General features: G+C 42.5%; 1 protein-coding gene across 3 annotated transcripts in view; it reads right to left on the bottom strand.

Annotated features, from left to right (window-relative positions):
- SLC44A1 (solute carrier family 44 member 1) overlaps nt 1-14,104 on the bottom strand; it is a 221,398-nt gene extending 207,294 nt beyond the window's left edge. The window contains exon 1 of one of the 3 annotated variants that reach the window (XM_057548467.1): nt 13,809-14,104. In XM_057548467.1, coding sequence (XP_057404450.1) covers nt 13,809-13,844 — 36 coding nt within the window. In that variant the 5' untranslated portion in view covers nt 13,845-14,104. The remainder of the gene's footprint in view (nt 1-13,808) is intronic. The other 2 variants (XM_057548466.1, XM_057548469.1) reach the window with 2 other exon arrangements.
- Nucleotides 14,105-14,420: the final 316 nt, after the last annotated feature.

The following is a 14,420-nucleotide window of genomic DNA, read 5'->3' as shown; positions in this document are numbered from 1 at the left end:
CTGGTTCCCTCTCTAGCTGTTGGCCCAGCTGGCCTCACAGCAGTTCTGTTCTGAAGTTCCAAAGTTGAAGGATCCTTTTGTAAACCCTTAACCTTCCCAACTTCTTGGAAATCTCAAACTACAAATCTGAGAAATTATTCACATGAAAGGCTTTTACATCTTCCTAATATACTTGAGTGACTTGATACTTATCTACATTATTTTGCCAATACTGTAAAGAACATACTGAAGTTTGTGATGTGCTCAAACTCAGTTTCAAATCTGCTAAGCGCTTCCTACTAAGGGTTACCTGATGAACAATGTTCTTGCTACCACACTCACTTTTGTTCTCACTTGAGGAAACTGAGAAGGAATATTTCAAGCACTGTTTCTCAAAGTGTGTCCTGTAGGAGAACAGTTCCTCAAGATGCAATGAAAAAAAATAAATTTTAAGGACAAATGAATTGACTGAAGGTCAATTAAGCCAAGTTAAACTGGTTTCAGGTGTGGGGATGTGGTGCTTTTAAACAGGCTGATAAGCACTGTAGCTCCACAAATTGGGGGAGTGGGGTGGGTATGGAATGCGCAGGAACTTCCCAAACTTTTCTGACCTCAGATCCCCTTCTTGGGAGTACCATCTTGTAGCCCTGGTGCTACAGGAGCACATACTTGGGGAAACCCTGCTTAAGTATTCTTACATAAATGGGAGGGCATGTGCAGCACCACCTACAGAGCAGAGAGCCTAGTGAGCAGCAGGTGATGGGGAAATGTTCCTTCCCCCCAGGAGGCTCCCTACCCTGTATGCTTGTCACTACCTCAACAGAAACGTGTGTTTCCACTTGGTCTTGGTTTACTTTCTCAGATTAAACTATAAACCTTAAAAAATTATCACCAAAACTAGAACTGCATCTAATTTTAAAATGAAGTATCGGGGCTTCCCTGGTGGCGCAGTGGTTGAGAATCTGCCTGCCAATGCAGGGGACGCGGGTTCGAGCCCTGGTCTGGGAGGATCCCACATACCGCAGAGCAACTAGGCCCGTGAGCCACAATTACTGAGCCTGCGCGTCTGGAGCCCGTGCTCCGCAACAAGAGCGGCCGCGACAGTGAGAGGCCTGCGCACCGCGATGAAGAGTGGCCCCCGCTCGCCGAAGACCCAACACAGCCAAAAATAAATAAATAAATAAATTAATTAAAAAAAAAAAAAAAAGTAGGGCTAGTTTCAAAATATATTTAATATGCTAGACTTTAAAACTTGATGTTTTCAGAACTGTCTTCTAACACTTGATGTTTTTAGAATTTATGAAAATACAAAATCACATGCAAAATCAGTTTGAAAACAACTGAGGTTTTAAAGCACAGTTTAGTTAAAACAAACAAAAAACTCCAGCTTTGCTCCAGTGGTAAAAATCTCTGCCTTTGTAATTTGATCCCTATGTGCATGCAAATCATTTGTGTCAGTCTTCCAACTTCACCATGGCCATTTTCTTCACCCTTTCCTTTCTTACTGCTCTCCTGAGCCTTACTGATACTGTTAAATAATGTTAGTATCAATTACATTAACCCTTTCAGAGGCCATGGGTCTCCAAAGACTAAATATATGAATATATATTCCTTATTAAAACTGTATTCTTGAGAATCTGAGTTATGGGGAAAGGACACAATCGTAGTCTCTTTTAGTAAACTTACTGCCATGATAGACTTGCTCAGACTTAAGTTCTTAGAAGAAAATGCAGAAGGGCGCAGGAGGCAATGCACAGCAGTTAAGGGTCCCAGGAGTCTTCAGTTTATAACCACCACTTATACAGACCCTGCTGCAGAGTGTTACATTCTTACCTCTGGTTTAGGGTGCACTGACTGAAAACCAACACCCCCCCCCAACAAACACACATACACTTTAAAGCCAGAGTAAATAGTACACACAGTCTCTGAATTTCAGTGACAGAAAAGTGGTATCTAAGCTACATTTAATATACTATTTAAACATAGTTCACAGTACAGCAGAAGGAAGGGAATGCAGTGCAGCAGGAAACGCACATTTTGAACTACCCCAGGCTTTACACTACTTTGGGGGCCTTGCGGCAAGCTGCCTAAGCTTTTGCGCCTCAGTTTCTCTCTTTTTTTTTTTTTCAATTGAAGTATAGTTGATTTACAATGTTATGTCAGTTTCAGGTGTACAACAAAGTGATTCAGAACACATATATATATTCTTTTTCAGATCCTTTTCCATTATAGGTTATTACAAGATATTGAATATAGTTCCCTGTGCTATACAGTAGGTCCTTGTTGTTAATGTATCTTACTTATAGTCGTGTGTATATGTTAATCCCATACTCCTAATTTATCCCCTCCCCCTTTCCCCTTTGGTAACCATAAATTTGTTTTCTATGTCTGTGAGTCTATTTCTGGTTTGTAAATAAGTTAATTTGTATCACTTTTTTTCTAGATTCCACATATAAGTGATATCATGATAGTTGTCTTTCTCTGTCTGATTACTTCACCTAATATGATAATCTCTAGGTCCATCCATGTTGCAGCAAATAGAGCCTCAGTTTCTTTGTTGTTTTTTTTTTTCATTTTTGGCCACACTGTGGAATCTTAGGGATTCCACAGGGATTGAACCCGGGCCCCAGGCAGTGGAAGCACCGAGTCCTAACCACTGGACTGCCAGGGAATTCCCAAGCCTCAGTTTCTTAATCAGTAAAATGGGGCTAACACTGATACCCATCTCAGAGTTGCAAGAATAAAATGAAATTTATTCTATGAGGGCAGACAACTAGGGAGTGAAAGCAGGGAAAACCCAGTGGTCTGCTCTCATATTCCATGCCCTTTCCTTCCCTGGGAGACCACCCATCCTTACAGCATCTCCTTTATGCATATGACTTAGAACATTTTCTGAAATCCAGTTCTGGATCTTCAACTGCCTATGGGAAATTGCTACATGGAGTATTAATATCATCTCAAACTCAGTTCACACAAAATTAAATTCATCTTCCCCTCCCCATATTCTAGTCTCCATTTCAACTCCCATGTCTGTCAATTATAATACCCTTCTTCTATTATACAGTATTCTAAACCGGTTTTATCCCTCTCTGTTATCCCACATATCCAGATTAAGTCAGGAGAATCTGTCCTATTTCAATTCTATAATGTCTCTTCTGTTTCCCATTTACACTGTTGGTTCGAGTTACTGAACGGTTTCCAGGGTGGCCTGTTTCCCTTTCTCTCACTTCAGGCATAGGCAAGGCTCCGATTACTCCTCCTTACACTGCTCTGAAAAACCCTCCATGGCAGCCCATGTCTCTCCCCTTGGAATAGTAGTCTTCCCTACATGTTACATTTCTCTTTATTCTGGCCTGGTCTCCTTTCCAAACGGACACGCAGTCAGTTAAAGGCTTCCTTGCCTTTGTTCAAGCTGTTCCTTTCACTGGAATGTCCTCTCTTGGCCCTGCTTTGTACTAAAATCTGTCTATCCTCCCACATTTTCTAAACCCATCCTTCAAAGCCAAATCAAGGATGATTTTCAGGAAGCCCACTCTCCAACTAGTCCATCCTTTCTTAACTTCTCCTAACCACCCAATTTAGCCTCTCATTATTGCTGTTCATTTCACCCTTAACACTCATCTTCCAGACACAGTTTAAAATTTTTGGAAGTCGAGGTCCCTTTTCCAAAACCCAAACACAGGATTTTTTTAGGGGGGTATTAATGGGTAGGAGAACATCTAAGAGCCTTAGTTTACATTAATATCATAATGTCTAAGATATTTTCATGGGGTGTGCAGTTTGCTACAAGCCTGTGAGATAGGTTTTATTATTGTTCCCATTTTACAGCTGGGGAAAATGAGGCACAAAATGTTCAAGAATTTGGCCCAAATAACCCAGCTGCTGACAGAGCCATACGGTCTGGCTATACAGCCCACACTCCTGCCAGTACAAGACGGTGTTTAATTCTCAGATTCTAATATCCTTTTAGAGCAGCAGTAGGGAAAGGATTTCTTTAAAGGATGGCAGAAGACTACTTACCCATTAAGGGAGGATCATTTAGTTGGGGATGGTGAAGTGAGACACATATAGCAGACTGAATTCAACTGAATTTTATATTAAGAAAATTTTACATCAGCAATATTATGTTTAAAATTAAACTATTTTGCTATTACAAATAATGCCACATGTAATGTCATCTAGCATTTACTATACTTTTGGATTACTAAAGGGTGTCAACTTTTTTATGGCTTTCAATGTATGTCATCAAACAGTGTCCCAAGGGGGTCATACCATTTATTCAGCAAATCAATAAAGTATACTTGAGTTGAAACCACATGAGCAATTAATATTATTATGTTAACTTTTACCAAAGTTACAGACGAAAGTGGTGTCTATGTACCCTCAATCTGATTTGATTATTAGCAAGACTGAACATATTTACATATTAGTTTACTGATGCTCCTTCTGTAAAGAAGCAATTTTTATACTGTGAGAGCTCTTTACATCACAGAGGTATTCTAAATAATGATGTGAATCTTCAGTTTTACTATTGCTATACCAAAAAACAAAAACAAAAAACCCCAAAATTAAACAGGAGGGAAAAAAAGACACTCTCTTTCTCCTTTTCTATGCTAGCATATTCCACTCAGTATTACGGCCCCTTAAGTGCATCAGGTAGGGGTAGAAAGAAAAGGGACGAAAAAGAAAACTTTAGGGGAAAGGAGGGAAAAAGAAAGAAAACATGAGTACCAATCGGACAGAGAGAGATAAACACACAAAGAAGTGAGAAGAGGTAGAAAAGGAAATTGAGAGCTTGAAAGGGAAGAGGTTATAGTAACCCCCAAGGTTCTCTTGGGTCCCACTGGTTGTGGGAAAACTGATTACCTACTTAACCATTATCCCAACCTTAAATGCTCTTCTTTTTTCAGAAGCTATGCTTGCCTCAGAATGGGAAAGAAGCAGTAGGGGTGGGGAAAAGAGAAAGACGGGGCTTCAGCAGTGGCTAGAGCAGTAGCACTGGGGAAACAGGAAGATAACTGTGTGACTTTCAACTACGAACTGTGAGGTTTTATAATGGAGCTATAAGCAAAATGTTAGGAAACACCATACAAGTGTGATTTTATAGGCAGAAGAAAATGACAAAGCTATGTAGCAGATACCACTGGCTGCCTACTCAGTCACCACTCTCCCCAGCACCCCCAAGCCTTAGTGGCGGAGCCCTAATTTTGCTCTGGTATTGCTCCACCCTCCACTTGACTCAGAGGGAAATCCTGGTTAGTCTAAGCCAATTAGGGTGCCCTTGCCTCCCCCTTGCTAGAGATTGTTTAGGGATGAGTATGCAGCCCTCCCTAACTCCTACTGAAAGAAAAAGCACTGGAGATCGGCAGCTCAGCATGAGTCTGTGAGAGTCACATCCATCTTGGGATCACAAGGGGAGCTAAGTGAGGGAAAAACTAACTTCCTTAAATGACAAAAAGAGACAACTCAGGTCCTTGTTGACATCATCAAGCCACTGAATTAACCAAGCTGGAAGCCACCCTACCTCTCAACTTGTAAGAGACAGTAAGTTTTCCTTCACGCATTAGCTATTTAGATTTAAGGTTTTTCATTTCTTAAAGCTGAATCATCCTTAAGTGATTCATAATGAAAAATCTTACAAGATCATTATCATTACCATTATCATAATGCTACCAAAAAAAAAAAAAGAAGCAAACTTTAATACCTTCCCTGCTACTTGAACATCTTGAAGTAAACATATATTTTCAATTTTTCCATCTTTTTGCTATTTTCCTTATTTTACATTATACAGATGTATCCAGAAATCAAACACGTCTGTTCAGCAATCTTCAGTGTATCTCACAACCTTAAAAATTAGGATAAAAATAGCTTTTAATGGTTTCCTTACTAAATAAATGTCTAAATATTTGATTGCAGGATGTTATAGAGAGCAGCTAATAAAAAGTAATATTATTAAAAAAAATTCCAGTAGTTTATCAACCAAATGTTTTTTTAAGTAAATCTTACTATACAGCTGATATGAAATCAGAGAGGAGTCCATCAGGGGGAAAAAAAATATCCCCTAACTTACACCTCTACAAGTACACTTGCTTCACACAGGAGATGTATACCTGCAACAGACAAGCTGCTTAAGACAGCTGCTAAAACTTCTGTTGAGAATCTTCTTCGAAAGTATTTGTCCTTTTATGGAATTCTCTGGCGGTCCAGTGGTTAGGACTCAGTGCTTTCACTGCCTGGGCCTGGGTTCAATCCCTGGTGGGGGAACTAGGATCCTGCAAGCCGCCAGGCACCGTCAAAAAAAAAAAAAAAAGTATTTGTCCTTTAAAAAAATTTTTTTTACACTGAAGCCCTTGGCTTTTTTTTTTTGTCTGTGTTGGGTCTTCGTTTCTGCACGTGGGCTTTCTCTAGTTGCAGCAAGTGGGGTCTACTCTTCATTGCGGTGCGCGGGCTTCTCATTGCAGTGGCTTCTCTTTGTTGCGGAGCACAGTCTCTAGGCGCACGGGCTTCAGTAGTTGTGGCACGTGGGCTCAGTAGTTGTGGCTCACGGGTTCTAGAGCACAGGCTCAGTAGTTGTGGCACATGGGCTTAGTTGCTCCGTGGCATGTGGGATCTTCTGGGACCAAGGCTCGAACCCATGTCCCCTGCATTGGCAGGTGAATTCTTAACCACTGTGCCACCAGGGAAGTCCCTAAAAAATTTTTATATTGAATTTTATTTTATTTTTTAATAAGTAACTACTTTTCATTTTTAAAAAATTTATTTCTTTTATTTTTTTGGCTGTGTCGGGTCTTAGTTGTGGCACACAGGGTCTTTGTTGCAGCGTGCGGGCTTCCCTCTAGTTGCGGCATGCGGGTTTTCTCTCTCTAGTTGTGGTGCACGGGCTCCAGAGCGCGTAGGCTCTGTAGTTTGCGGCACATGGGCTCTCTCCTTAAGGCTCTCGAGCTCAGTAGTTGTGGCATGTGGACTTAGTTGCCCCCCGACATGTGGGATCTTAGTTCCCTGCAGGGATCGAACCCATGTCCCCTGCTTTGGAAGGCGGATTCTTTGCCACTGGACCACCAGGGAAGTCCTTATACTGAATTTTAAAACATCAGAGTCACTACGGTTGGAGTTTATCCACATCCATCCGTGAAAGGAAAGAGATATGAACAAATTCACTAATTTGTTCCAATATTTCACGAACACCTACCAGGTACCAGGTATCAACTAAGCACAGAGAATAACAGCAATGAACAAAGCAGTCATGGTCCCTCTCCTCATCAACTCAGTCTAGACCAGGGGTTAGTAAACATTTTCCCTAAGAGCCACAGAATAAATATTTACACTTGCAGGCCACAAGGTCTCTGTCACAACTAACCACTCAACTCTGCCACTGTAGCATAAAAGCAGCTATAGACAATGTATAAATGAATGCGTGTGGTTGTATCAATAAAACTTTATTTGCAGACAATGAAATTCAAATTTATATAATTTTTATGAAATAAATTTCTCATGCAAAAATCTTTTGATTTTTTTCACCCATTTAAATATATAGATACCATTTTTAGCATTCTTAGCTTGCAAGCCATACAAAAACAGGTAGCTGGCCAGATTTGGCCCATGGGCTGTAGTTTTGCCAACTCCTAGTCTAGACATAACTGCATATTGCTTTAGGTGTTCATAGGGAAAATACATAAGGCTGTGAGAATTTAATGAGGAGACATGGCCTGGTTTGAAGGATCAAGGAAGCCTTTTCCAAACAAGTGACTCTGAGGCTGAAACTTAAAGGATGAGTATCAAGCAGCCAAAGGCCAGGGAGAAAAGCAAAGAGCCTTCCAAACAAGTGAAAAGCATGTGCAAAAGCTTTAAAAGAAGAATACAGTCTCGTGAAGAATCTGTGAGGTTGGAGCGAGCACAGAGTAAGGAGAAGCATGGTATGAGGTGAAAATGATGCTGGAGAGAGATGGAGACCAGCCCATGCAGCATTGTTGGCTAGGGTCAGTGATTCTGGTCTTTGTCCTCAGAGCAATCAGAAACCATTAAAGGGTTTCAAGTAAGTGGGGGACACAATCCCCACACAGCTTTGGATTGTTTTAAAGAGATCACTAAGACTGCGGTGTGGAGAAAAATTAGAAGGAAGCATGAATGAATATCGGGAGATATGGAAGCAAGGTTCTGGCCAGAGATGACAGAAGCTTAAACTAGGGGGTTGGTAGTGGAGTTTAGAAGGTAAAAGAGGCAAGATATGGTGACTAGATATGGAATCATGAGAGGCAGGTTTCCTATGTGCCTCGGGTTTCCAGTTTCCACACCAGGATATTGGTATCATTCAGTGAACCAAAGATACTGAAAAAGATGTGTGTGTATGTGCCTCCAAATTTTGAGTTCAGTTTTGACATGCTGAGCTTGAGTTGCCTACAAGACATTCTAGTGGAAGTGCTAAGTAATCAGGGGATATATAGCTCAGAAGCCAGGAAAAAATTGGTTTCAGTTCAGTAGTCAGTTTGGGAATTGTCAGCATATGGATTGTAACTGAAACCATAGAAGGAGATGGAATTATCTAAAGAAAGGGTGTGTAAGAGTGGGTTTTAACCTTGGCAGAACATGAAAATCACCAGGGGAACTTTAAAAAATACCCCTGGACCAATGACATCAGAACCTCTGAAAGGAGGACCCAGGAATCCGTGTTTTTTCAAGTTCTCTAAGTGTTTCCTATGTGGAGCCAAGGTCGCAAAGATAAGAAGACTTAAGACATTAAGAATTAACACTAACTATAGAAAGCTCAAGAGATTAAGCGACTAAGTAGGTTTCTAGTCCTAGCTACCTCATAATGTATCTCTCTGACCTTAGACTACTTCTTATCTCTACATTCTAGTTTAGCTCAATATAAAAGAGAGATAGTAGGCCTAGTTTATCTCTAATAGAGATAAACTAGAGCCCCCCAAATCTGAGCCAAATTATGAAATTGAAATATTTACTTCTTTTGGGGGGGGGGGTTTGGGGAGGAAGGAGACAGTAAAATAGCTACTAACCAATTACCAGTAATAGAACAGAGAATATATTTCTATAAATAAATATCCTCCAAGCCAATAACATTTCTAAATGATAGGATTAACACATCAAATAGTATTTGGTAGTATATGTTAAGCCTGGGAACTTTCTAACTGGACTAGTTTTGCTGTATTATATTATGTCATTCTCCAGCTAGTAACTGCAGCAAGTTCAAAAAGGCATGACTTTAACTTGGACATTCCTTAATTCAAAATGTTATTGAGTGGACCTTTTCTAAAGATGAAATGAACTGCAATTTATGATATGGGAAGCATGTATGTGAACATAGAAAGTAAAGCACAGGACTCACATTCAAAAGACCTGGGGTAAAGTTTGGATTGATCCCTTAGTAGCTCTGAGACTTCAGCCAAGTCTCAACTAATGTCCAAGTCTCAACTGCCTCCCCTGTAAAATGGAAGTAAAGTCAACTTCGGAGTTACTAGAGAAATTAAAACATGAAAATGGCTGTGAAAAATAGGTATACAAAAATTCTCACCATTTTTACATTATTTTCCAGCCAATTTTAGTATTAACTTTGATTTACATATTTGGAGGAATGGATCTTCTATGCTAATAGCATAGTATTCAGAAGAAGAAGAAAAAAATAGTCTTCATGCTGTGTTTTTTTTTATTCCAGTTAGAGCAGGTCTACTTTGCTGGACACTCTTCAAATTTCATTTTTACCCTCTGACTTCAAAGTTCACAAAGCAGAAGGAGACTACAGTACTAATAAAATTCTGTTAAAGAACAGTTAACATTCTCAAAAGTTAACCAGTATTTGTGAACCACTTGTTTTTCATTACTCCTGAGACAAGATATGAGAGCTAGAAAAACACAGTTAAATACTTAGCTCTCAATTTGAAGACATGGGACAAGACCAGAGACAAGACCAATCTCTCCTAAAGTCAGAGAGATATGAGGGGCAGTTTGTTCAACCAGAAAGATTCTCCTCCATCCCTCTCACAATTTCTAAGGTTAGAACCAAAGGACACAGAACTTCACAGCACTTGTGAAATCTCCTGGCCTCCAAAGCGCTGCTGTGAGAAATGATGATCTAGCCATTAACGACAAAGACTTTTGGCAATTTGCTAAGTAATCTTTCAAAAGCCTCCTTCATTCAAACTGGTTTGTCAATGGGAAAGAACATTTCATAAATCTGAAGATTTACAACTGAACTTTGAAGTTTAACATTACAAGAATAGAAATTATGTCAGGTTATAACAGAACAAACGAATTATGGAGAGTTGGGAATAAATTTTAAGAATCTTAGGGAGGATGAGTGCTGTAAAAAGAAACTCATGACTATCTCACTTTTATGTTCTCTTCAAAGAGATTTTTAGGCAAAGGCTATCATGTATTGGCTTGTGTTGAGCAATTACTAATATTCGCAAGTAACTTGTAGTGGCCACAGATAAAAAAATAATTAAGAGTTCTATAAGAGTTCTATAAATATATCTAAGAGTTCTTAAGATTCTTAGAAACACATATCTGATACAGCACAAATAATTTTGCCAATAATTTCCTCCTTCAACAGTAAAGTACAAGTAAGTATAGAATGTGATGCTTTTCTTTTATCTAAATCCAAAAACAGGATAATTATTTTGATGGCAAATTATGATAACCAGACACTGCCAAGAAAATGAAAATAATACCAGAACAGACTACAAGAGATGAAGCAGTTTGGAAGTCAATAAACTCTTTTATGAGAGTCTACAACATAGCAAGAGACTATGAGGGAAAATAAATTATATGTATTTCAAAAGTGAATTCCTACTACAAAGAGGAAACACACGATATTTACATTGATAAAACCTGCCAGGGCTTTAAAGTTGCTGACGATACCACTGAGAAAAGCTAAGCTGAACTGCAGATTACCTCAAAGCGCATTGTTTTGATGTGCTGTGCAGGTTATCATTAGAGTTTGCAGACAAGCTCTTTTAAGATGTTATAGCCACTGCTCCAACTAAAATATAAGCACTGAGCAGAGCACCAGGAGAAAAGAAAGAACCTGCTCAGTTTTGCAAACTGACGGTACCATTGACAGAATAGGAAGGAATGTGGGAAAAGCAGGTGAATTTTAACTTAGTTCAAATTTGAGCTTTGAAGAGGGTGGCGTGGTGGCATTACTCAACCAGCTCATGGAAGTAAAACAGCACATAATTCGGGGCTGGATTCATATTAAATGTTACTCGCCAGCCAAATGTTCAAATGTTCCAATCTGTGTATCTATGTTCTGTTCATTGACTACTGCTGAGCAACTATTATGTACAAGGTATAGTGAGGCACTGCAATGGATACAAACATGTGGAAAATAAAAACAATTCCTATACTCAAGAAGTTTACAATTCAGTAGATGGGATGAAAGAAACATTCTGCCTGAAAATACAATCGAGGCCTCTAAGAGAAGTTCAAAGTGATGTGAAGGTTCACATTTAGAGAAGATGTGCAGCTGCATCCCTATTTTGTTTCAACACAACTCATACAGATACTATATGATCCTAACTGGTGATGCTCCTGAAAGGAGCATTAAAATGCAGCAGATTGGTAACATTTCACAAATGAAGAATGATGCCAAAATCTCAAATAAGGAAAAAAAAAAAAATGATGACCAGCTCTTTGGCACGAAACCTCAATGCTCCATTTACACTACAAGTCCCTAAAGCTGAACTTAAAGGCATGTGACAGCTGTTGATTGGTTATAGGAATCCACAGAAAAAAAAATGCACCCTTCGGAGTGCATGACATGCATCTTGTCTGTAGAGCACAGCATGAAGGAAACAGTGGCTGCAAGAGGAGGAAGAGGCAAGGAAAATATATGGGACAGCATTCTGAAAAGTAAGATGTGGAGCTAGTCAAATGCAAGACCTGTTAAGCAGAGTTTTGGTCCAGCATCCATCCCTTCCAAATTTAATCGATTAAACACTGAACAAGCCATCCATAAACTATCCAATACTTTCCTGTCTTAAAGGCATTTCATCTCCAAAAGAGGATACAAAATAACCCAATTCTTAAAAGAAAGGCAACAGGAAAGATACCTTTTTGGTGAAAATAATATTTAAGTAAATATCAGACTAATAGCATCCAACTAGATTCCTCCCTCTCCCCAAAAATCTCTAACCAGTTGAAAGGTACTGTGTGATTCCACACCTTTATCTGTTAATATGAAAACTGTGGTCTATCGACCTCTCCTTCCTAACACCACTACATATAGTTTTTCTCTGTTATTCTAACTGAACAGGAAGGTTTAACTAACTAAACCAGTCAGCCTGACTATGATCCTAATAGGAAAAGAAAAAAAAAATCAAAAAAAGAGTAAGCAAACACCCAAAAAAGAAGTGGACAAATAGGATGGATACTTAATAAAACATAAATGTCCTCCATTCATCTGCAATTCTAGTCATTTTCTCTCTAACAGATCTCAGATTTTCAGAACAAGTATGCAGGTTATTTAAAACTGAGTTATATATAGTCATTTAGAAGCAGCAAAACACTTCTGGCATTATCACAGATGCTAGATCTCTGAAGGAATTTTTTTTTCCAAACTAGCGTTTTTCTTCACCAAGAACGGACCAGCCTTTATTTCTAAAAACAAGAGCCCTTGTATCCCCCCAAAACAAACAAATCAAAGACCACAGTTACATTCTACACTAATGAAACTGTGAGATTACATCCCAGGCGTTGTCAGAGCCTATTTTTCATACACCACCACCAGACAGTTTGATGCAGTATTCCTGATTGCTTTTTATCGTATTTGTAAATACACTCACTAATCCACTAAATTAGGTAATTTACAAACAGGTCCTCTTAGTTATTAGTGGCCAGCAGTCAAGTCCTATTACGTTTGATCCTTATACAGTTGTCTAAACATTTCTATCCAGGTTAAGGGCTGGGATCGGCAAAAGAGAAGGTTAGCGAAATCTGGATGGGGGCAGGGTAGAAGCTGGGAGAAATCTCTGCATCTCAGCCCTCAGCGACAACACTCAGCCAGTGCACACAGAAAAACTAAATTCGGCACCTCTTCCTCCTGTTACACTAGCAACAAAGAGGGAGTCTCCGTAACGATCCCGTCACCCACCAGGTGCCCAATCTCCTTCTCAGCCCAATCCCCGCGCTCCCGCAGGGGCCTCGGGGTGCGAAGAGGCCGCGGTGCCCGGGGTCAAGGCACAAAGGGGGGATGGGATGGGGTGGGAGGCGAGCGGCTAGAATCGGGGAAGCGGGTCGTAGAAGGGCTCCGGGATCCGCTTAAACACTTGAACCCGGACGGGGGGCGGCGGGCGAGAGAAAAGGGACAGAATATCTAAGAGCAGAAACTGTAATAAGGTGGGAGAGGGGTGAACAGCCCATACTGGGGGTACTCCTTCAGGGAGCACAGAAAATAGTCTGTGGATGGGGAGGGGGAAGACTCCAAGGAGGTAGGAAGAGAGGAGCCAGGCCCGGAAGACGAGGGAAGAGGGTGCCACCAGGGGTGGAGAGCAGACGCCCTTATTGCCTCTACCTGCGGGCTGGAGGGACGGGCCGCTCAGGTGTGACTGGGAGGAGGCGGCCAAGTCGGCAAGGGGCTGGGCAGAGCTAGGGGCGCCCTGGGGGCCGCGCAGAGGCGCCTGCGAATCGGCGGCCCTGGGAGCCAGCGCGGGGGCATCTTCGGGACAGGGGGAGGCGGGAGAGGGAGACGGGAGTGGGGGTCTCTGGAGTGCACGGCGGGTTGAGGGGACGCTCGCAGGTAGTGGGAGGCTGCGGGCGCCCGCGGCACGGCGCGGGGAGGCATCCGGGCGGGCGGCCGGGAGGCGGGAGCCCCTCACCTGCGCGGCTGAGGAGGCGGAGCTGCAGCAGCCCATGGCGGGGCCGAAGGAGCCCGGAGGCGGCGCCGGGCGCGCAGCTACGCCCCGGAGCCCCTCGGCATGCGAGCCGGCGGGCGCCCGGGGAGGGCGCGGCCTGGCTCCGCACGGCTCGGCGGCGGCGGCGGCGGCGGCGGCGGCTCGGGCGGCGGCGGGTACTCAGGAGGCGGCGCGGCTCGGGGCGGGCGCCGACCACATCCCCCAGCGGCGGCGGTAGTGGCTGCGCGGCTCCTGCTCCGCTCCTGCTGCTGCAGCTGTTCCCCAGCGGAAAGGGGCGGGCGGCGGCGGCGGCGCCTCCCCCTGTCCCCCGCCTCCGGCCTCCCGCGCCCAGTCCCTCTCCCGCTCCCTCTCCCGGGCCGCCGCCTTCTCAGCGCCACGCGCGTCTCCCATCAGACTCCCCGCCCCCAGTGCAGCGCCGCGCGGGCGGCCGGGCGGCTGCGGCCAAAACGAGGCCGGGCCCTTCGGCGCTCGTCGGAACCTGCGCGGTGCCGAGCCCATTTAGCGGTGGCACCGAGGCAGAGCGCTACCTCGGTGCGAGAGGGCGCCTGAGGCTGGGGCGCCGGAGGGCTGGACAGG

Source organism: Balaenoptera acutorostrata, chromosome 6, assembly GCF_949987535.1.
Source record: "Balaenoptera acutorostrata chromosome 6, mBalAcu1.1, whole genome shotgun sequence".
Taxonomy (NCBI): Eukaryota; Metazoa; Chordata; class Mammalia; order Artiodactyla; family Balaenopteridae; genus Balaenoptera; species Balaenoptera acutorostrata.
The sequence above is the reverse complement of the archived record's forward strand: the minus strand, read 5'-3'. Positions and strand labels throughout refer to the sequence as shown.